The sequence below is a fragment of the Gastrolobium bilobum genome, unplaced genomic scaffold, assembly GCF_033153095.1.
Source record: "Gastrolobium bilobum isolate Gb01-03AN ecotype WA unplaced genomic scaffold, APGP_CSIRO_Gbil_v1 utg1090, whole genome shotgun sequence".
NCBI lineage: Eukaryota > Viridiplantae > Streptophyta > Magnoliopsida > Fabales > Fabaceae > Gastrolobium > Gastrolobium bilobum.
In genome coordinates, this window is record NW_026899797.1 from 801,323 (window position 1) to 824,908 (window position 23,586).

Here is a 23,586-nt window from a genome sequence, read left to right on the forward strand (position 1 = left end):
ATTAGTATAAATTTATCATCAATAAAAAATTAGAAGTAAATTTAGACCTACAATATGTTTTTTTTTCCTATATACAACCTTGAAGGAATATAAATTTAAGGGAAAAATATTTTTGCACTTACTGCAGATAAGTTATTTACATTTAATATCAAAACGACGTCGTTTTGGTATTGAAATCTTGAAAATTATAAATATAAAGACTATTATAATCCTGAAATAAATTAAAATTACAAAAATACCATGATTTCTGTCTCAAAACGACATTGTATTAGGGCAGTCTACAAATAACTTATCTACAATAGTTACAGAAAAAATAACCCTGAATTTAATATTTGAAGTGTGGGATAGTAAGAACAGTGTTATAAGAACTAGATCAGTTCAACTTGAAATCTGGTGAACCGATCGTGACAACGACATAGGAAAATATCCTTGCCATATCATCATTATCATGATGGATCATCATGGACATGGTGCATGTGCATAGGAGAGGCGCAACAGAGAGAAGAAGAATGGGCTTTGACTTCAATTTTTTTTTGTCAGACAGAAAATAGAAGGAAAAAGAAAGAAGGAAGAAAATTCAATCTAGTCGAATACTATCTTGACGTCCGCAATGACTCTCTCTCTCTCTCTCTCTACTTTCTCTCTCTAAAACACGCAGCAAGAAGCAAACAGCAACTGTGCGTTTTATTGAGATGCATAGATTGAAGATTATGGTGCTCTTACACTGAGAAAACCCTAGGCAACCTCAGCTCATGTATACTGGAATCAAATTCAGAACCCCAAGTGGAAAGTTCCAAACTTTTTGTTCGTTATCAATTCTGTGATCAGTTCCCAGATTATATTATTCTTCAATTTCTCAATTTTGAACTCCCGGTGAGTCATGACAAGTCTTGACGCTACTCTTTTTGAAGTTTGACCCTTTTGCCTCTGTTTCTGTCTCTGTTTCCCTCAATTACCGCACCCCATTCACCTCATTTATAGTTCTTGGTCGTTGATTTGCTTCAGCTACGGCTCGATCGATGCATATCAGCTGCTACTTTTGTCCCCACTGTGTTTTATACTTTGATAAAGTTTCTGTCTTAGGCCTTTCAATACTTTTTTTTTTCACCCCTTTCAATTGAGCTTAGAATTGTTTAAAAAAATGGTAATTTTGAAGTGATAGCTTGGATTGTTAGTTTGGGGTTTTATTCACTCTTTTGTGATATGTGTGCCTTAATTTGATTAAAGCTGATTTTTTTTTTTAAATAATTTTTTTAAGGCTTTGGTGATTAGTGTGATACTTATGTTGATTGGAATGTGGTGGATGTTTTTATAATTATTGGATTATTGGTTTATTATTGTGTGCACTGGTTGGTGGGTTGGATCTGAGGAGTCATGTGTTGTACAGAGATTCATGCGAAAGCCATTTGAAGGTTGCTCATATAAGGGAGATAGCTCAATTGTAATGTTCAGAATCAAAGATTGTTTCTTGGTTTTGGTTTTCTTTGGTCTATGGCTTGTGTTTGGTAAAAATCAACACCACGTGCTTCTGTTGTTGGATCACAGGGAAGACTCTAAAGCCTTTGGCCTTGGACTTTGGGTTGAAATACTATCTGGGTTGACCGTTATGCCCAGTTTCTCACAAGCTGTTGTGTAATTGTAGTTTGTTGAAACCATGTTTTATATAACTTAGTTGTTCTGCTTAGGTGATTTCTTGAAGACTGTAATATTGAATGATGGGGCCTCCGGGGCCGCCCACTCCCATTGGTGGTGCCCAGTCTGTTTCACCCTCTCTATTGAGATCAAATTCAGGAATGCTAGGAGCTCAAGGGGGTCCGGGTCCTGTGCCTTCGCAGACATCTTTCCCATCACTTTTGTCTCCGCGTACTCAGTTCAACAACATGAACATTCTAGGAAATATGTACAATGTAACTTCCTTACTGAATCAATCTTTCCCAAATGGAGTTCCAAATCCTGGGCTCTCCGGTCCAGGGAGTAGCCAGCGTGGAGGGGTTGATACCGGAGCTGAAACAGATCCACTCTCCGGTGTTGGTAATGGAATGAACTTCAGTAATTCTTCATCCACATTTGTACAATCTAATATGGTGAATGCTGGTTCCTCTGGTCAAGGTCAGGGTCAACAATTTTCAAACCCTTCTAGTAATCAGTTGTTGCCAGATCAACAGCATTCCCAACAGCTTGAACCTCAAAATTTCCAACACAGTCAGCAGTCATTGCAACAGTTCTCTGCTCCTCTGAATACACAGCAGCAACAACAGCAGCATTTTCAATCGATTCGAGGAGGGATAGGTGCTATGGGATCAGTAAAGTTGGAGCCCCAGGTAAACAACGATCAACTTGGACAGCAGCAGCAACAGCAACAGCAACAGCAGTTGCAATCATTGAGGAATCTTGCTCCAGTGAAATTGGAACCACAACAAATTCAAACAATGAGAACTCTGGCACCAGTTAAAATGGAGCCGCAGCATTCTGATCAACCATTATTTTTGCAGCAGCAACAACAACAGCAGCAACAACAGCAACATCAGCAGCAGTTGTTCCACTTGTCAAAGCAATCCTCTCAGGCTGCTGCTGCTCAGATCAATCTTTTGCACCATCACAGGCTTTTGCAATTACAACAACAACACCAGCAGCAACAACTCTTGAAGGCAATGCCTCAACAACGGTCTCAACTACCACAGCAATTTCAACAGCAGAATATGTCTATAAGGTCTCCTGTGAAATCTGTATATGAACCTGGGATGTGCGCTAGGCGGTTGACACATTACATGTATCAGCAACAACATAGACCTGATGTAAGAATTAATCTATATATTGACATTTTTCTGTGTGTAAATGTCTTATTAAGAGGTATATACACTTTGATTTAATGCAGGATAACAATATTGAGTTCTGGAGGAAGTTTGTTGCTGAGTATTATGCTCCCAATGCCAAGAAGAAGTGGTGTGTTTCTATGTATGGAAGTGGCAGACAAACAAATGGAGTTTTCCCTCAGGTCTGTTGTTACATAAATCCTTATAAACTTATTCTAATTCCTGGATAACCTTATCTAAGTTCATAACTTTATTATTGAATGGTCAGTTATTTGCATCTTGATTTTGTTGTTGTGATTGTGGTATTGTTATGTCTCAGGACTCAAGTAACTATTACCTTAAATGTTGCCATGAATATTTTATGGGATTCAAGGTGCCAGCTACAGTAGTTTCATGTATGTTAAGCATTAGTTTAAGCTAAAAGATGGATTCTTTAACTATTTTCAGGATGTATGGCACTGCGAAATATGTAATCGCAAACCTGGCCGCGGGTTTGGTAAGTTTTTTTCCTTTTATTTTTGGGTCATTTTTTCTGCATTTCCTTGTTCAGTCTGTTTGCTTCTTCACTGTTTGAATGTTGGCATATTTACCTTTTGTCAAATATATGTAAGAAATATGGGTTGTTTGTAGCTGTTATTTTGACGCCCTATCCTCTTTCTGAATGGTTAAGTTTTTTGTGTGTTTTCAGAGGCAACTGTTGAGGTTCTTCCCAGGCTTTTCAAGATAAAGTATGAAAGTGGTACTTTGGAAGAGCTACTTTATGTTGACATGCCCCGCGAATATCATAATTCCTCTGGCCAGATTGTTCTAGATTATGCAAAAGCAATACAAGAAAGTGTTTTTGAGCAACTTCGTGTTGTTCGTGATGGTCAACTCCGAATAGTTTTCTCTCCAGATCTGAAGGTCTTGTTAGAAATAATAACTTAAATTTAACCGGAAAATGCTTATGTTACTATCATTCTTGACTTTCTCTAAAAAGTTTAATTGACATTCCTTTGCTTATTATTTCTTTGCAGATATGCTCTTGGGAATTTTGTGCTCGGCGCCATGAAGAGCTCATCCCCAGAAGATTGTTAATACCTCAGGTAGCTGATTAAGTAGTTGCATTATGAGAAACCTTTGTAATATAAGGGATAGATTCTCTGTTTATTTAAATTGACATGATACCTGGCTGGTTGATTAATAAACCCATATATTCCTATCTTGTACCAGATGCTTACAACATACCCGGTAACAATAGGTAACATTTTCTGTTGATAGTTAGAATTAGTTTTTTTTTTCATGTGACTGTAGGTCTGTTGTGAGTTTTGAGATTGTTATTTGATAAGATATTTGCCACAGATCTATGAATTCCTGTTTCTGTTGCTAGTTAGTTATTATGATTATAATTATTATTATTTTGCTCAGAATGCCTTTTGCAATGCTGGTGTTATCTTGTAGAGGTTTTAACATAGTAATGTTTGGCTATACATTTAGTTATTTATTATACATAATGGTTATTTATTCTTATTTTTACTTTATTATTATTATATACAGGTTAGTCAGCTTGGAGCGGCTGCTCAAAAATATCAGGCTGTTACTCAAAATGCAACGCCCAATATATCTGTTCCAGAGTTACAAAATAATTGCAATATGTAAGTCCATTTTGCCATTTATTCTTTGGGTCGCTTTTTCTACAGTCAATGTAGATAACTTATCTACATTAAGCTCAAAAGCGACGTCGTTTTAAGGCGGAAATCAAGGTATTTTTGTAATTATTACTTATTTCAGGGTTATAATAGTCTTTTTCATTATAATTTTTTAATTTTTCAACTCAAAACGACGTCGTTTTGGGAGCGATAACATTAAATCCTTATTCTTTATGTTAATTTCTTGCCCTTTGAGCCATTTTAATTATCTAGTTTTGATGTATTTTACAGCCTAACCTGATGAAATTCTTCGTGATGCTAGCCTTCTTTAAAATTTGAATATTATGTATGTTAATTGTCTTGTAACTTTCTTATTCCAAGACCTTGGTACGTGCCATGGCTTATTTCCTTTTGAGCAGGGATTTCATGTGAACGTTTCACCATGCTTATCTCCTCTAGTACACTGTAGTCTGCAATTTGTTATATTCTCTTTTTAGCCCTTCTTTTTGGTGATCGATCCTCTTGTATAAATTAAACCTTGTTTACTGGTCTCTTCATAGTGGTTTCTTATTATAATATAATGAAAGATGCTGCAGTGTACTGGTTCTTGACTTGCACTCCTGATTAACATATGGTGCACAAATTTTTCTTATCCTTGTAATGTCAAAATGCTATATCTAGAATCACTTGATATAGATTATTTAGTGTTTAACTTGGCTGGCTGACCCGTTTCTTGGAAATATAGATTTGTATATTTTGATTTTGTTTTTTTCCCAATGAACTTTTTTCCCTGGGTTATTATGGAAGTAATGGGTTCTGGTCTTGCTGCTGTTAGAAGTGGTGCCTTTGCATGTGAATCTTATGACATTCTGGAATATGTTACATGCTCGATACAGCCATTTCCTATTTCTGGATGCTGTTTCTTGTTGGTTGTGCTTGCAGTTTAGGTTGACTAAGTCCTTTCTCTTGATCTCTTTTTGGTCTAACTTAATTAGGATTGCTTTTTATAATAAGTTTTTGATTTTCTTTTAATAATTTTATATTCTTCTTTTCCAGGTTTGTTTCATCAGCCCGTCAGTTGGCTAAAGCTTTAGAAGTTCCATTAGTTAATGATTTAGGATATACGAAGAGATATGTGCGCTGCCTACAAGTAATGTTCCATTCTTAAGACATTGCTTACACACACACACACTCTAATATTTAATCTATATATTTATGGGAAAATATTTTTGTATTTCCATTTAATGTTTCAAATAGCACTTGGTTTCTTTTTGCGGAACTACTGTGTCCCCTTCATGTACACACACACACATATATTCTAATATTTAATCTATATATTTATGGGAAAATATTTTTGTATTTCCATTTAATGTTTCAAATAGCACTTGGTTTCTTTTTGCGGAACTACTGTGTCTCCTTCATGTTTAAATGCAATATTGGGAAATTTGTGAACAGAACACCCCATTGGCCCTTGGTTGTTTTGAAATCCTTACTTGGTTTTGTTTCTCTCAATGTGACTGCTAAGTGTAGCAATTATTCTAGTTTCAGTTTATATTATGTTTTCTTGAATCAATGTTTGTATTAGACTCTTCTCCCAAGAGAGGACTTGGTACCCAGTAATTGCTGGCTGATGTTTTGGTGATGATTTTATATTTTGGTAAAGAAATTGTCTTCTGTATTTTTTTGGGAGAGTAGTTATCGAGGGCTAAATAAATCAGGAATTCTTGGCATTTGACTAAAAAGAGAAAACAAAATCCCTCTCCCGCCCCCACAAATACTGTATTAACAAAAGAATTAATGTTAAATTAATCAGAAAAATTATGAGTTCGGGCAGAGGATAATTTCCATTGATCTCTACTGAGGATATGCCAAGTCAACATGACAAACTTTGGTTTATTGTTTCTTACTTGTTTATGTTGCAGATATCAGAAGTGGTAAATAGTATGAAAGACTTGATAGATTACAGCAGAGAAACAGGGACTGGTCCTATGGGTAAGTTAATAATTAGTGTAATGGTTGATTCCTCATTCGTGAGTTTGAGGTCAAGAGGCTGCTGAAAGTTGACTGTACGTCTTTGAGAAACCAAAGTTTTCCATTTTGTGCTTTTTGTGTCAAGTATGGAATCAATTTTGTTGTACATGACATTGTTTACATGGGCAACCGGTTTTGCTGTGATCTCTCTTTTTTATCCCTGTACCTAGTTGGGAACATGAGTTCTAACTCTCTTCACTTTATTTCTATAATGTCATATCACTTAACCAGAGGAAAGTTTAGGTCCTTGAGATAACTAGGTGGAAATGTTTTTTTTTTTTTTTTTTTTTTTTTTTGGTTATGAAGTTTTTTTCTTATATTAATAATTATTGCCAGTTGTTTGATTGTGATGATAGGGATAATGGAATGTTTCTTTTTGTTTTTTTTGGGCCTTCTCTCAGAGAGCTTGGTCAAATTCCCTCGGAGAACAAGCGGTTCATCTGGACTTCGTAGTCAAGCACAACATGAAGATCAATTACAGCAGCAACAACAGCAAATGGTGGGTCATAACTCAAATGGTGATCAAAACTCAGCTCAAGCTGCTGCCATGCAAATTGCCTCTAGTAGCAATGGTATGGTTAGTGTAAATAACTCTGTCAACTCAGCATCCACATCAACCACCACAAGTACTATTGTTGGACTTCTCCATCAGCACTCTATGAATTCTAGACAACAAAGTTCAATAAACAATGCAAGCAGTCCATATGGAGGTAGTTCTGTTCAGATTCCATCCCCAGGTTCCTCCAGTACCGTGCCACCAGCCCAGCCAAATTCATCCCCTTTTCAATCACCAACACCATCCTCGTGTAACAACCCCCCGCAAACATCTCACCCTGCCTTAATGTCGACCAATCACATAAGTACAGCAAACTCACCAGCTAATATTTCCTTGCAACAACAGCAGGCATCTCTTTCTGGTGAAGCTGATCCTAGTGATGCTCAGAGCTCAGTCCAGAAAATCATACATGAGATGATGATATCATCCCAGATTAATGGCACAGGTGGAATGGTAGGTGTTGGTTCCCTTGGAAATGAGGTGAAGAATGTAAATGGTATTCTGCCAGTGAATGCCAATACAGGGCTCAACAATGGAAATGGCCTGGTGGGCAATGGCACACCTAACAGTAATTCTGGTGTTGGTGTTGGTAGCTATGGCACAATGGGTCTTGGGCAATCCACTATGCCTAATGGAATCAGGTCTGCTATGGTAAATAATTCAGTTATGAATGGAAGGGGAGGAATGGCATCTATTGCTCGGGATCAAGCTATGAATCATCAACAGGATTTGTCAAACCAGTTACTTAGTGGGCTAGGAGCAGTAAATGGTTTTAATAATCTTCAATTTGATTGGAAACCTTCTCCATGAGAGCCTTTTTAGATGGTATGAATGTGGTTCTTGACAGCTGCTTGTGCAGCATGAGAAATGGTAGAATTGCCTTCTGCCCCCAAATGATGGCATAACGCAATTGAGTAGTGATAGGGAGTAGGCCAATCTGCGAATATATGATTTTATATATTTAAGAAATGAAAATTTGTTGGCTGGTTGTGTGGCTGATGGGGCTGATTTTTTTTGTGAATTCAAGTGTAACTTTTTATTTTACTTTTTATATCTTCATGAGCTTTCACAAACTCATCCTTATAAACGCCACCCGAGGAAGGGGACGAGTTTTGAGTAACAAAAAGCATCTGGTTGGAGAGAATAGTTAAAAGATATTATCTTAAGCGAAGATAAATTTGAAGTTCCACTACTGACGGAAGTAATCCACATTCAAACATTGAATGAAGTCTGTCTGTTTATCCAATGCAACCTTTACAAATTGAAAAAAGAAGGGTGCGAACTACGAAGCATTATTTGAAGTGTTGAAATCATTGATGGAAAGACGGTCTTTAACTTAAAAATACTACCACTTGCCTTATTGGGCATGGAAAAGAATGGAAGAAAATGAAAATTGGCAATGTCACTATTCTCATTTCTCCCATTCCAGTCCTTTCATTTTTGGCACTGTAATAATGCATGACCTTATTTATCATTTTTCTCATTTCATATATCGACATATTTTTCCACCGTTGCGGTCAAAGTAGATTTGGGAACTGCACCAATAACGCTTTCTTTTTTCTCTCCATTCTTGAAGAATAGAACTGTTGGTATGCTTCTGATGCCATACTGTGTTGCTATAGTTGGACAATCATCCGTGTTAAGCTTGTAGCATGCAATTTTTCCAGCATATTCTTTCGCTAACTCATCAATAATAGGTGCTATCATCCTGCATGGACCACACCATGGTGCCCAAAAATCTACCAGCACAGGGGTTTCACTTGCAATGACAAGGTCATTCCAGCTCGAGTCAGTCACTACTTGAACTGCCAAATTTGAGCATATGTATTATTTCATGTGACAGGACACAACATAGAGGGCTAAGTCACTTAAAGCAAATATGGTTAGAACTGTTACCTAAATTCAGAATTCTGTACAAGCCATGATATGATGCAAGCAAACATATACATCAATTTCGAGGTGATATTGAAAAAATCAATCTGCTAACTAATTCAAGCAAATACTTGGCTGCAAAAATTTGTACACGAAATCAAGTGCTACAATGACATTCCTGAGTGAATGTGAAGTTTTAACTTGTTTTGGCTCTATTCGTAAAGCACCGGGTGGTGTAAGTCCAGCCACGAAACATGTTCTAATGCAGTTTTTGATACTGGACTATTAGGAACGTTTCTTTGTAGGAAATAAGAAATAAAAGGTAACAAGCAAAGTGGTGGGGAATTATTTACCTTCATTTACTGCTTCACGAGCATTGCAAATAAAACGGGATTTTCTGTAGGCACCACCGGTTGTGTAGAGAGATGGGTATGATCTTGTTGAGTTTTGCATGGATTTCTTGAATCCTGTGTGAGTTGGGAAAACAAGCTTTTCCCTTGAAGTTGAAAAGATTGGAGAAAGGCATTGGGGTCTGGTTGTGCCTACTGTGGTTACTCGTATACAGCTCTCTAGGGCCATGCTGCTTTTGTGTAATTCCTTCCACAAGAGGGTGTGGAAAATGCACCCCAGGCTTTCTGGACTTGTGGATAAGATCCTGTGTGTGCTGCTTTCAACTTATTTGGTTTGATTCTGTAGGTATATCTGTTAAGTGGATATTATTCCAAGATTGTGAGGATATAAGAAGGCTCAAATTCATGTGGATGTCATTTATGTTTTCGAAACTCTCAACTTTTATCCCACTAAGAAATATAAATCATCCAAAATTCTCAGAACCAGAAACGGTGATGTACACTAGAGTAGTAAGAGGTTATTCTTTACGTACTTTTTATTTTTATTTTTTTATTCTACAAGATATCATAAATGTAGATAATTGACTAGAGTTTTCTTATTCGCATATTCTTTTTGTTAATACTTTTAGCTTATCAAGTATCAACTCTTAACATTTCACCTATTTAAGTTGTCGGATAATATTATAGCATGTCACATTTTTTAGAGGATTCAAATTAGTTACATTTCACACATCTAATTGAAGACAATTACAATATTTTCTTCTATCATCAAAATTATATTACAATATTGGTAGAAATGTCAGTTATTTAACTGAAAGAAATGCAAATAAAATTGAAAATTAGTAACATATTTTTAAAATAATTGTTTGAGTCAAACTTCACCAAAATCAATTATCTAGATTAGATGTGCAACACCCATTAGATCATGTTGTTATCAATGGAAACGCAGGAATGCAAGTCGTTCTGCATCGGACATCAGGTATTTCAACTGGTCCATTTCAGGCCCAATTCAAGGGTCAATTCTCCTTTTTTTTCTTTTCACATGCGGCTCGCATGAGATCAAATAAAGCCCACAGAGAATTATGGGCTATTATTGAATCGTTACTTAGGAGGCGCCGGGTAGAATTTTTATCGAATTTTCTTTTTGGGAATATGGTGTAATTTTTTTTTTTTTGGTAAGTTACGAAAAAAGTGTTTGGTAGGCTTAAATTTTTTCCAGAAATATTGAGTTAATTCTATTGATATTATGAAAAAATAAAAATATCATGTATCAGATGATATTTTCATTTGAGAATATTATGTGTAAAATGGAATAATGAGAAAAAAAATTTCCTAAGATTATTTTCAGTTTCCTCATGTCAAACGTTGGAAACAAATTTGCCCCACCCCATTTTCCCAGAATTTCTAGGAAAATTCCACCACCAAACAGCCTCTATAGAGGGATTTTTTTTATTATGATCCAGGCCCATTTTACTGTTTGATGATCATTTTTCAAAAGGGGTAAAATTTTATCTCATTTATACCATTTTTTTCCCAAATTCTCCCTCCATCCTTTTTTCTTTCTATATTTAGAAAAAGAACTGTTGCTCCGGGACCACAACAAACAAGCTCCCCAAAGAGATTGTAAAATAGGAAATGGAATGGTGGTGATGGTTTTGAGTAATTTATATTAGATTATATTTTCAATTTTTATCATTGTATAAAAAAATTAAGAGGAAGGTTATACTTATAATTTTTTTTACAACCTCTTACAACCATATATTAATACTGTTGATTTGCGTCAATCAACGGTTATCATTTATTGTGAATTAATAATTAATTAATGAGTTTAATTTGCGAAAATCATAACCGTTGATTAGCAGAAATCAACGGTGTTAAGATATGGTTGCAAGAGGTTGTAAAAAAAAGTTGTAAGTATAACCTTACTCAATAAATAAATAAATAGGAATACAGAATTTATTGAAAAATAATTGTAGATCTTAATTTTTTTTCTACTATACTGCCAGGCTTAAAAAAAACTGAAGTCTATATAGATGTTTGTAATTTGTAATGCAGAATGCTTGAGGCAATTTCTCTGGATTTCCATGAATATTGTTAAAATGACTCAGACTTTCCCTACAAAATTGGCCTAAGTATTATGCACATAAAGACTTGAGTAAGATCTCAAAAACGCTGATTCTTGAGTCCCTGAATTCCATGTCTGACGTGCACTCTTCCTCAGCAAGGGGTGGGTGGGAGTTGCGTGGCCTTGCGCTTCATATTATGCTTGTGCCACTCACTCTTGTGGTGTTCCTGGTACAACCGCTTTGATTCTTGAAAAGAAACATTGCATGTGCTGCACTTGTTTCGCTTTCGTTGTCACATTGGAACCCCACTCATGGATGAAACTGAAGTTGTCTGCATTTGTAGGTGTGTATAATAACCTTCTGAGATTTTTTTTTTTTTTTTTTCAATCTCTGTTCCGGGATCAGATAGAAATAGCTTTTAACAAAAATAAACAAAAATCGATTTATTTTTTTGTTCTGTAAGGTTCAATTTGTGTGCTGAGTAAAGAAAAGAAAAAAAAAGAGATAGGATGCAACCTGTCAATGAAAAGATGATTTCGCCAGTAACAAGAAATGCAGTAATTTCTATAATTATTTCTCCCGACCACATTTGCCTGTAAAGTTCGTTATCTTTCCTGCTAAACACGAACCATTGTTCTTTCGCAGAATGCCACCACAACCTTTTGTGTTTAGAAATTAGCTTCTTTATCTTCATTAAATGCTTTTTTTCCTAAACTTGATACCCTTTGAATTAGTTATATCGTTCTCAATAGATTAAATTATATTTTCCTTGAAATGCAAAACTGCTACATTGCTAACACACAAAACACGCATGAACACACCCTGACACAGATAAACAATTGTAGGCTTTTGCAATTGCATTTTAAGCTGTATGTGTACCATTGTGATGCTTTGGCATTAAGGGGCCAAGGAGGGCGAGAAAAAAGGCAAACGAGAAAAGAATATTTCATAAGGGAGTGTTCAATACTCAAAATTTACAACCAAATAAATTAAACTGACGAGACACACCAGAAGCTAATTTAACTTCGAGACTTAAATGTACGTTCATCGGATTTCTATATGAAATTTGAATTAATTAGGTTCTGACTGGGTTTGTGTTGTGAAACAGGAAAATCAAGGACTTGGGTGCTTGTTGGCTCATGCTGTTTTTTTTTTTTTGTTGTTGTTAAATCAGGGTACAAGTCATAAATTCTTTTCTTTTTATTACATAAAACGAGTCACACCAAATCACCAATGCAATTGAACTATGGGAAAGAGTAGATGGAAATAATGTTGCTAACAAGGAATCATGGCATGGAAAGCCTAAGCATAGCTGTTTTATGCTTCCTTGTCCTGCAGCCACGTTAAGCAGTTAAATAAAATGTAAGTTCGTTAAAAGCTTAAGATTGTACGTTAGCATACATCTGAAGAAACAAGCAAACACTACAATACGAATGACAAAATAAGTCTACAAACTAAACAAGCAAGCAAAAACTACATTATCAATACCATAATGAGTCTCACCTAACATGAATTATCTTGGTCACCTCCATGCTGAAGCAACAATCAAGTTTTTGTCTTCCCAACCAAAATGAAGAGCACCCATTTCCTCCTTTATCTTGTACCTGTCGCAGTACATCTTTATGAGTTTTCGGATTTCATCAGCCACATTTGTGCTCATTGGAGATGTAGTGAAGCCAGCCATTGTCATCCTTGCTCTCCATTTTCCTGCAAATTCATACCGTTCTATCCTATCCTCGCCTTCACATGCAACAATATTCACAATGTCCCTCGCTAAGCATTGTCTTTCAACATTCATCCTGTCCTGGCTTTCTCTTGGAAGGGTAACATCAAGAGACTCAAACACAGCAGAGTAGTATTTGTAGGCTTCAATAAATCTCGGTAAGAAGGGGGTGGTGTTAGTGTTTACATCTTGCTCCACAACTGTTACAAGCTTTGGTTTCAGGCTCTTCACCAAGCGAAGAAGTTGGTCTCTTTCATTTACTGTTGAAACACTCTCATCAGGCATGTGATGAAGCTGGAATGCAAAGTTCACCACAAGTGCTTCTCCAGGAAGACAATTGAGCATTGATGGGGTGACAACTGAAACCCTTGATGCTACTGCTCGAAACTCGAATGGCATCCCGAGTACTTCTGCAAGTTTTTCAAGTCTTAGTCCTATGATCTTTAAGCCTCCAACTGATCTCTGCACAGACTCAGGATCATCAACCCCAGTTAATCTAACATGGGGTGGCTTACTTGACCTTGAAGCAAGTATTTGAATTAGATTTATGTATTGACTTCCTTGATTGATGTCAAAATCTATTATATGAACCTTCATGTCATCTTTAACTGCCTCTGAAATTGCATTGTTAGCAGCAATAAATCCAAATTTAAAACATGGGCAAACCTCAAATAGTATCTGCATGGCTGCTAGACGGTCTGAAGAAGGAGGTTCCTTGCATTTCAGAGCTTTATAAATGCTTTTGCCAGATTCAGCCAAGCGAGCTGCAAGTCCCTCCACCATATATGCTGCAATTCTTTGGTATGGATCTCCTTGAATTGAGACCATTTTCCGGAGATTGTTTATCATAGATAAGGCTTCCTCTTCATTTCCTTCTGAAAGTGCAATAGCACATTCATAAAGCAGTTGCTTGGGGGTCCGAGAAATATGTGATATTTCTTTGCTGCTGCTGATACTGCTAATAATGGAATCTGAAGATGAATACTCCTTTGGTGAGTCATAGAGCAGCATATTCTGAACGGGATCAGCCCACTCAGCTATGTCAGGATCAATTTCCATGCTTTGAGCAGTTCCAAATATGTCTTCTTCCTCCTCCTCACCATCACTATCATTAAGCAATGCCCTCTCCAATGCTTGTAGTTTTAATCTCATTAGACCATCATCCTCAAATGAGTCCAGGCTTCCATTTTCCAACAAATCTGATCCATAGTTGGACTCATAGACATCATGGTGCCTCGTAGACATGAAAGATGTATCAAATGGGTCATTAGCAACCATACTAGCTCCTGAACTAGCTCTGAGCTGGTAAGAAGATGCACCCTCAGGGTGAATTGAACTTCCAGAGATGCCGGAACTAGATGGTTCTATCAGTTCTTCTGTTTGTGAGTCATGGAAGTACTTCTCATAACTCTCACTGGAGTAAGTATCTGTCATGTACACGGTTCTATGCTTATCAGAACCAAACATTTGGGAGGACAAGTCAGGTCTAGCATCGGTTCCCTTTAATGAGTAGAGCTTGGTATTTTTATACGATGTAGGAGCTACCTCAGCAGTCCTAACTAATGACATGGTTCACCTGTTATTCAGTACACACAGAATTTCAGATTGTATCGAAAACATCACTTATATTAGCCAGAAAAATGTTATAAAGTCTGCAATAAATTACAACTACCAATCTTTATTTCCCTATCCCACCTTGAGAAATAGTAAACCAGGCAGAGTCGCTCACTGATGAAATCCTGTTAAACCTTCTAGGATGACTTTGCCACGATGGGAGAAACAAAACGAGAAGAAAACTAATTTAGGAGAACCTTTCAATTAGAAAAATTAATGTATATAAATATGACAAAACATACTAGACACAGTTATGAGTTTAGTGGCCTCAGTAACAGATAAACAAAGTTAAATCATTATGAATAAGCTCGTTGATAATTCATCATGTTTCAATTCACCAAAGTTTCTATGTAAAAAAAGTATTGATACTTTCACAAACTTACACTCATATACTCGCACATACTCCTGTGCAAGTCATTGGATAACACCCTAGTCACACTACAACTAGATTATGGCCATCTCTCACATAATTTGTGCAAGTATCTATCCAATCCAAAAAATGAACTAATGGTCTTCAATAGAAACAGAATTTGATGTTACTGCATGCTTAGAAGACCCACTATGGTTGAAATTATTCAAGTACTATCTATGTTCTCACTTTGCCAACCAAGAGAATGAATTTCAAACTTAAAAACTTATTTATTAGATTCAGTCAAACATGAGTTCAAATGGCAGGTAAAGTTCCACCTTAGCGTAGCAAAGACCGTTATTCCTTACATAGTCACCTCGCCTTATCTGGAGGAGCAAAATAAATATTAAAAAAGAATGGTGTGCTATACATCCATTTTGAATATGAGCTTCTGTCTGCAGATACTAGAATCCAATCCACATAACAAAATGCATTCTTGAAATCAAATTGTGCTCGGAAAAAAAAAAATCAAAATCAAAATTTATCTATGATTATTCAGACATCCAACTAAAATCTTTACACCTTATCCGCCAAACTAGAAAATGAAGAAATCTTATAACGTTGCAAATCAAAAGCCCTGAGAATACATACTAACTCTAGCCAGAAAGAACATTGAAATGAAGCACCTGCCGTGGATACAAATTAAGATGTTAAAGATTAAGAACATTGAAATGAAGCATCTTTGTCTTTGTTTTGTCTATAGCTAGGAGAAATGGAGAATCTCCGGACAACAATATCTACTATGAAGAAACAGCATTTTTTTTATAAGTCAAAACAATGAGTAGACAGATGAAGCGATAGTAACAGAAAAGGCTAAACAAAAACCCTTTGGGAGCAAAGACCTATACAAGAAAAAATCAAAAACTTCCTTAGAACATTGAATTTTAACAAACAGCAAGGAAGAGGAGAAACTAAAGCGCCTTATTTAATCCAATCTTTACTTTTTGCATTTACAAGCATAATACTATAATATGTATCATCTGCCGCTGATTGACAATCAATTCCTAAGACTGCAACAGATTACTAAGTACCTCTTATTAGAAGAAAGGATCCAAGTTACAGAATTTAAAGCAGATCATCTAGATTCTGGAGGTAGAAATTAAAGATCAATTACCACAGAGAAGAAGTGTACCTGGTGGAAGTAGAAATCAAGAAGAAGAGAGTCTTCCTACCCTGTCATTTGTATACAAAGGCAGATGAAGATGAACCTCAGAGTTGTCTCTACAGGGAGAAGAAAGGTTAGCATAGGTTTTTGACAAATGGCATAGAGATATAGCCAAGCCAAAAGGCAATACCACCACTTGATGATTGTTTTCTATATAAAAAAATTCGTTGGATTGGAAGTTCAGTTTGGTTCAAAAGCAACAAAATAAGACAAAAGCCAATATTAGCAAGAGGGAACTTTGAGAACCGACATATAGAGTCAAGTTAAATGTAGATAACTAGATATAGAAAGGAATAAACCAGACTTTAAAACTCTTAATGATTGAAGAAAAAAAAAATGAGAATGAATCCTCTCACGTGAAAAAATAGTCAGGTGATCATGTTATTTGATCTTAATTATTCACTTAAAAATTATACATTTTTTTCTCTCTTATTTCATCATTAATGAGTGACTGCGATCAAATAACATGATCACATAATTACTCACTTTTTCACGTGAGAAGATCCATTCTAAAAAAAATAAACAAGTCAGTTAAGAGGAATTTCAGCAACCCAACTAAAACAACATGAACAGATTAATATTCCATAGAGACCCATTTGTTAAAAACAAAATGACAAAACTCCGAGTCTCTTGGTAAACAAGTGGAAAACACACCAATGACTTCCATCCAAAAATTAACGAAACTTCGTAGCATTCACCACAATATTGTTTTTTCTTTTTACCTTGTTCCCTTTGTTTCTTTCGTCTGTTTCCAATGTTTATTATACAAACTACAAACATCGTATGTTGATGTACCCAAAGGTGCAAACGGCAAACAAAATTCCTACACTGTTGAGAGGCATGTGAGGGGGGTAATTTCGTAATTGAGCCTTCTCATACAAAATATCGTGGGACTTGCTTCATTAAAACACGGTCAGAGTACGATGATAATTTATATCTGAAAATGGAACGCGGAATTTTACAGTGCTAAGTGACGTAAGATCTTACATCATGGTATGATCACTGTTCTTTTTGTGAGCGTGGAGTACGGAATAGGAATAACGATAAGTATTGTAATTTTCTAATAGCCAATTCTTTATTTTTTATTTTTAAGAAAGTCAAAGTTTTGAAGAGTTTTTCTAACTTTCGTAGATCGGACTTTACTTGCTACAAACTCAAATGTTGGTTAGGCAGTGGTGGAAGATTTTCTGTTCTGTGTACGCGTGAGATCTTCAGGTGGCATGCGGGTGAAAGGCACACAAACAACATTTCAACAAAGATGAAAGTGAAATGTCCTTTCGAGTACCAAATTGCTTAAAGATTTTTATATAAAAAATTTTCATTGCTAACTTATTTATCATTGAGTTATGATAAGTTTAAGGGTCCCTCTTTCCTCCCTTTCCTCTTTTCTATGTAAGAATTTTTTTTTTTTTAACTATATATACAATATATGATGGGTCTCACCTCGATTTAAAAAACAAAAACAAAAAAAGTTGTTGCACATATTTTGATGTATCTAGGGATGTTAACGGGCCGAGCCGAGCCGAGCTTTGGTCTTAAAAGGCTAAGCTTGTGTTTAAATGTGTCGGCCTTACCAAGCTTGTTACCTGTTACGAATATAATTATCGGTTTGTGGCCTATTTTATTTACAAAAAATAAAAGCCTGATTTAGCCTGTTAGCCAGTTAGAAAAGAATAAGATAACAAAAATTTATCCAAACAGAATATACAATCAACAACACTAGTAATTCCATAAATATTCATAAATTCAATGAATATCCAAACAGCATAATATAGAACAAAATCATTCAAAAAGTCTGTTTAACTAATAAAATAAGGGTGAAATGAATTGAGAGGAGAGAGAGGGCTATTATAAATAGTATAAAAAATATAAATAAAAATAAAAATTAATATACTAGGCCAGCCTGAGAGGCTCCAAGACCGAGCTTTTGAATTAAAGCCTGAGGCTTTTTTACTAAACGAGCTTTTATACAAGTCCAAGCTTGGTTCCAACAACCAATATTAGGCATGTAAGCTCAGGCCTTCACGAGCCGAGCCAAAGGCCCCTGACTCGTTTATCACCCCTAGATGTATCTCTAGTAGGAGAAAGAAATCTCCTATAACATGAGAATTCTTTTTCCCTATAAAACAATATTTTTATAATATTATTTGTTAGACTTTTTTTGTTTAAATTTTTTTGAAAAGATATTAAAATTACTTTTTAATAGTTTTATTTTAAAAAAACTAAACATATAGTCTAGTTAAAAAAAATCTTAAAAGTAAAAATCACATACAAACGGCTCTTTGTGTAAATCTAGTTAGCTAGTGGAGGAGGAAAGTGTATCCAATGGTTTTGTGACCTCTTGTGTGAAATGAATCTAATGGGTCATCAATCTTAGGAACAATGGGAGTCATTATGCAGTTGAAATTGCATGAAGCATCCAAGGATTAATATCCACTAGCTTTATTTCTAAATATGAAGTCCTAATCATCTGGTCCCATCTTATCCAAATGGAACAAATCAGGGGAGTTGGATTGCACGATAAGCAAATTAGTGATAACTTATTTATTAAAAGGATTTTCTTTTATTTGAAGTTGTTTACAGTTTGAGCTGCATTTACCTACATGATTATCTCCTTCGTCTCTAGATCATTATTATACTCTCTACTTACCCTTTGATTTTATCTATTAGATTTTCAATACACAACTAGTATTCTGTAGACAAGTCCCTTTTAATTATAAAAATAAGGTTTGAATAGTACCAAATGAACAGTTCAAGACAAATATGACTGGCTAAATACTCATTCAATTAATTGGATTGGATCCATCTTATTTGGGCTCAAGTGTGGAGTTGCCATAAGCTAGGCATACATACATAAAGAAAATCCATGGGCATACAAGGGGGATCAATCAAACCTGCAGTTAGGTTAATTTTTTTATTTTTATATAGGGTGAATCAGAAAACTAGACCTTGTTGTTAACTTATTCTCTTTGTGTTTGTATATCATATAAGGGAAAAATGTGTGTCATTTTAAAGAATGTAAAGTTATATTATTTTAAGAGAGAGAAAGAGATAGATAAAGGAGGAGAGAGAGTTGACAAAAAAATAAAGATGTGGGTCCCACCTCTTTCTGAGAGTGAAATAATATAAGTTGTGTCATTTAAAAGGATAAACATTTTTCTCATAATATAATGTGTTTGAGGAAAGGGGAGGAAGGAAAGACAATTGCTGATTAGAGGTGGGTTGGATTTAGTTATAGGGGTTTAGTGCTGATGGCATTGAGATATATTTCAATAATGTATTTAGAACATCTTTCCATTTTAGAAAACAAAGGTGTCATAGAGAATTTTAGCAGAGGTTAATACCAAAGCAGCCTATCAAAACAGAGGCGTCATTGAAAAATAAGTATAAAGTGGAGGATGGCTTGATGCCTATGATCAAGAAGAAAAGTGGATGTTCTAATTTATGGCTTGGATTATCTAGGGTATGGCCCAAAATTTACGAAGGGTCAAGGATTTTGATAGGGAATGGAGTTGACAGCTCTTTTTGGAATGATAAATGGCTATCAATTGGCCCTCTAAAGGACCACACAATCTAGGCCATACCACTTGAAGGCCAATTTGCTGTGATAGCACAAATGGTAGATCAGTTTGGAGAATGGAGATGGCAGGAGTTCGGTGATTATCTAACCCAAGAAGCTTTGAATTGTATTGCAGGTACTTTCCCTCCTCAACCGAATGATGGTGAAGATCAGGTGATTTGGGAGCAATCCCATGATGGCAAATTCTCCTTTAAAATAGCTTTTAATAGCCTATGCAGTGAAGATCCTCCCCAGGATCAACCCCATTGGAATTCAGTTTGGAAGTGGGAAGGACCTGCTAGAGTCAAGACGTTCCTTTGGCTGTTGCTTGGAGAAAACCTGCTAACTAACCAAAGGAGGTATCAAAGACACATATCTGACTCAAACACTTGTCTTAGATGTAATTCTTGTCTTGAAAGCTGCCTTCATGTCATGAGGGAGTGCCACTGGTCTCAACAAATATGGAGAAAATTTATCAGTAGGGAGAAATAGGAAGCTTTTAATAGCATGCCTCTTCAATCCTGGTTAGTGTCCAATCTGTCCCCTAAACTCAGCCTTTTGGGAGGTCTAGAGGGCAGTACTTTGTTCGGCATCATATGCTGGTTTATCTGGAGAGATAGAAACAGTTTTGTTATTGAAAATACAAACCTTAGAATAGAGGATTTAGCTTGATCTATACGTATTTTCTTGCTAAATTTTTTGGATGCAAGGAAATTGTATAGAGCTACTGGATTGCAGATTGGACATAGAGTGGAAACCCTTGTTCAGTGGGCCCCTCCGTCAGTTGGTTGGATTAAAATCAACACGGATGGGTCTGCTTTGGGAGGAAATAGACAGAGTGGGTGTGGAGGAGTTTTAAGGGATGACTCTGGGCACTGGTTTATAGGATTTGCTAGGAACCTGGGAGCAGGAAGCTCTGTCAAAGCAGAGCTATGGGGTATTTTACTGGGGTTGCAAACTGCTTGGAATATTGGGTATAGGAAGGTGATCATTGAAGGTGACTCCCAAGTGGCTTTGGACATGATCAGGATTGGATGTGAATCAAGCCACCCTCATGCAGGCCTGGTGAAAAAGATCAACCATATGAGAGATTGTGATTGGCAGGTATACTTTGTCCACACATTCAGAGAGGGCAATGGAGTTGCTGACTGGCTTGCTGGGTATTCTCATTCTTTGAATATGGAGACTGTTTTGCTGGATAATCCTCCTCAAGGTTGTCTTGGGGTCTTGGAGAATGATTTCAGGGGCGTTGATTGGCCCTGTGTAATTAGACAGATATAGTTTAGTTTAATTCCTTTGTATACAAAAAAAGTAGCCTATCAAAACCTTAGCCTTATTAAATAAAAGTCGTCTCCAAAATGAAAACACACGGAAATTAGGTTGCCTCTCGTGCTTTCTCTCTCTACATATACGAATATAAGTTTTAAGTCTTGAAACTCAAAAAAAATAAATTACAATTTCAGGCGAACGGGTTAGCCCGCGTCCAACTCTAAGGTTACGTTTGGTTCAGAAGAAAATTTTTTTAACCATGTAAATGTAATTACTAGAAAATGATAGGAAAGTAAATTTGGTAGGGAAGTTTAAAAAAAATTGTTTGGTTGACCAAAATATTGCTGGCGAAATTAAGTTAAATTATAAGAGTCCATATTTTGTTGAAAGTAAAATATTGATGGAAAAATTAGTATTAATGACCAGAATAACCTTTATTTAATTTTTTCCCAACGTTACAAAACGTTGTCCCCATCGAGTGTTTCTTCAACATTTCTAACGTCTCCATAACTCTCACAAAATTGGACGAGATAGTTTTGTCATAAAATTGCACCACTTTTTGCCATTCCGCTATGCTTCTCACAATACCACGTTAACTTTGGTCAAATCGCAGAATAACTTTGCTGCAATTTTACACGCCAAAGACAATGGCTAGGCAACCGTGAAAAGTGGGGAAATTTTTGGTTTTCCTGAACCAAACGAAGCAAACATTGATTCTCACTCATGGATTACTGGGGATCTTGACAGTATCATTTACCCCCCTCACAAATTTTTAGAATCATTTACACCCTTGTTTAGATTTTTTTTTTATCACTTATCCCCCTAACTTAAATTTTTTTATCATTTATCCCTCTCACTTAGGGGGCTAAATGATAAAAAAATCTTAAGTCAGGGGGATAAATGATTCAAAATTTTGGAAAGGGGGTAAATAATTATGAGTAAAGTTACATACACATAAAAGTTTGTGTGAGGTCCATGTAAGATAATTTTATTTACATACACATAAAAGTGTGTGTGAGGTCCATGTATTTTTTTCTCGCTCTGGACTTTACATCCTTTTATTTATATGTAGAAAATAAAATTATCTTGTATAACACAAAAAACATTAATTTCATATAAATTTACTGTAACATAAGACGAAATTTAGATACTCAAAATCCAACAGAATCACATAATTAAAATATTTATATAAATTTATTAGATAGTTAATGCAAAATTTAAAAAAATATATATAACATGATATGAGTAGAGTAGAACTAGGGGTGAAATGGACTGGGCTGGGCCGAGCTTTGTCTCGAAAAGTCCAAGCCTCTGCAAAAAAATTTCAATTTAGCCTGACCCGAGTTTAGTACGAGTCTAACTGTTTGTCTGGCTTGACCTGTTTATAAAAAAATAAATGACCTGGCTTGGCCCATTAACCTGTTAATTTTTAACTTCCCTAAACAGAATCATGAATCATCTTCACAAAATACTCAAATTTTGTTGCTAAAACAAAAATCACAATGTCAACGTCCAAACAGAACCATGAATCACAACAAAATTCATCACAATCTGCATTTAAGTCACATTCAAAAATATAATGCTCAAACTAAATAACATATATTTCATCAGATCCAACAAACAAATCTATACTATGTAGATTAAAAAAACTACATAAATCCAATAAACACATTATGATGCTTGCAGTAGCCAAAAAATTCTCTTCATCTTCTCTCCCATACAAAAAAAGTTGGTAAACAATTTGTAAATATAGAAAAGAAAAAATAAAAATAAAGAATAGAAACAAAAAAAATAAGATTAAGAAACAAAAAATCTTTTAATAGATTCATATAGGCAATCTCACATACTGAGATGATGGTTCCCCTTACATAAAAAATAAAGCCAAATTTCTATAAAAATTTAATCGAATATAATTAATTATAAAATAATTTCAATTGATTAAATTTATACCTTTTGTTTTTTCTTAAGTCATACCTATTACGTAGCCAATCTCCATCGTATATTAACACTTGGATGATATCTTCCGGCAAGCTAGAACTATAGGCATCAATAATGTTGATTTTTATGGTACTATAAAGATTGGCACAGATTTTATGCAACTCTCAAAGATAGTAGTGGTGAGGAAACGAACTTAGATCCTTCCACCACCTACTTAGCTCACATGCACCAATTGAACTATCGCCATTTGGTACTAGTATGAATAATATTATTTAATTTAATTTAAAATAAATAATATAATATAGATCGACTTGTAGGCTTATAGGCTCGGCATGTAAAAAAAAAACCTATCATCTACTTTCTAAATAGGCTTATTTAAAAGCTCGGATCTATTTTATTTGACTATATATAATAGACATTAGGCCAAGTCCGACCTGATATAGGTTAGGCCGTAAGCTCTTATAAGTCGGTCGACCCACTTTCACCCCTAAGTAGAAATGCCGTTGAAACTCCTGAAAATTTAAATACCACAAAGGAAAGAAAAAACAGGATAAAGTTAAATTTCATTGACCTGTCAAACTCTAATGAGATTA

General features: G+C 35.5%; 3 protein-coding genes across 7 annotated transcripts; 1 reads left to right on the forward strand and 2 right to left on the reverse strand.

Annotated features, from left to right (window-relative positions):
• Positions 1-560: 560 nt before the first annotated feature.
• On the forward strand, positions 561-8,125 carry LOC133293560 (transcriptional corepressor SEUSS-like). The gene is made up of 10 exons (XM_061492152.1): positions 561-873; positions 1,388-2,795; positions 2,876-2,995; positions 3,261-3,309; positions 3,502-3,716; positions 3,830-3,898; positions 4,350-4,447; positions 5,498-5,591; positions 6,364-6,433; positions 6,874-8,125. The coding sequence occupies exons 2-10, from the start codon at positions 1,713-1,715 to the stop codon at positions 7,836-7,838; spliced, it is 2,763 nt and encodes a 920-aa protein (XP_061348136.1). The 5' UTR covers positions 561-873; positions 1,388-1,712; the 3' UTR covers positions 7,839-8,125.
• Positions 8,126-8,221: 96 nt separating this feature from the next.
• Positions 8,222-9,602, reverse strand: LOC133293561 (thioredoxin M-type, chloroplastic-like). The gene is made up of 2 exons (XM_061492153.1): positions 9,254-9,602; positions 8,222-8,833 (listed from the first exon to the last, which is right to left on the reverse strand). Exons 1-2 carry the CDS (start codon positions 9,477-9,479, stop codon positions 8,514-8,516), a joined length of 546 nt encoding a protein of 181 aa, XP_061348137.1. The 5' UTR covers positions 9,480-9,602; the 3' UTR covers positions 8,222-8,513.
• Positions 9,603-12,538: 2,936 nt separating this feature from the next.
• Positions 12,539-16,403, reverse strand: LOC133293548 (scarecrow-like protein 1). 5 transcript variants are annotated; one of them, XM_061492129.1, is made up of 5 exons: positions 16,195-16,403; positions 15,341-15,388; positions 14,735-14,799; positions 12,820-14,615; positions 12,539-12,648 (listed from the first exon to the last, which is right to left on the reverse strand). In XM_061492129.1, the coding sequence occupies exon 4, from the start codon at positions 14,606-14,608 to the stop codon at positions 12,839-12,841; it is 1,770 nt and encodes a 589-aa protein (XP_061348113.1). In that variant the 5' UTR covers positions 14,609-14,615; positions 14,735-14,799; positions 15,341-15,388; positions 16,195-16,403; the 3' UTR covers positions 12,539-12,648; positions 12,820-12,838. The 5 variants fall into 5 exon arrangements, with proteins under 5 accessions (XP_061348113.1, XP_061348110.1, XP_061348111.1 ...); XM_061492126.1 differs by lacking the exon at positions 12,539-12,648 and having other exon boundaries at positions 12,657-14,615; XM_061492127.1 differs by lacking the exons at positions 12,539-12,648; positions 15,341-15,388 and having other exon boundaries at positions 12,657-14,615.
• Between the last annotated feature and the right edge of the window lie 7,183 nt (positions 16,404-23,586).

What these genes read in the sequence shown, in the direction of transcription:
- LOC133293560 (XM_061492152.1), top strand. Translation starts at nt 1,713, where the DNA reads ATGATGGGGCCTCCGGGGCCGCCCACTCCCATTGGTGGTGCCCAGTCT. An exon ending in AGCAACAACATAGACCTGAT is followed by an intron (nt 2,796 to 2,875) that starts GTAAGAATTAAT and finishes GATTTAATGCAG; the next exon opens with GATAACAATATTGAGTTCTG. An exon ending in AACAGGGACTGGTCCTATGG is followed by an intron (nt 6,434 to 6,873) that starts GTAAGTTAATAA and finishes GCCTTCTCTCAG; the next exon opens with AGAGCTTGGTCAAATTCCCT.
- LOC133293561 (XM_061492153.1), bottom strand. Translation starts at nt 9,479, where the DNA reads ATGGCCCTAGAGAGCTGTATACGAGTAACCACAGTAGGCACAACCAGA. An exon ending in TCGTGAAGCAGTAAATGAAG is followed by an intron (nt 8,834 to 9,253) that starts GTAAATAATTCC and finishes CAAATTTGGCAG; the next exon opens with TTCAAGTAGTGACTGACTCG.
- LOC133293548 (XM_061492129.1), bottom strand. Translation starts at nt 14,608, where the DNA reads ATGTCATTAGTTAGGACTGCTGAGGTAGCTCCTACATCGTATAAAAAT.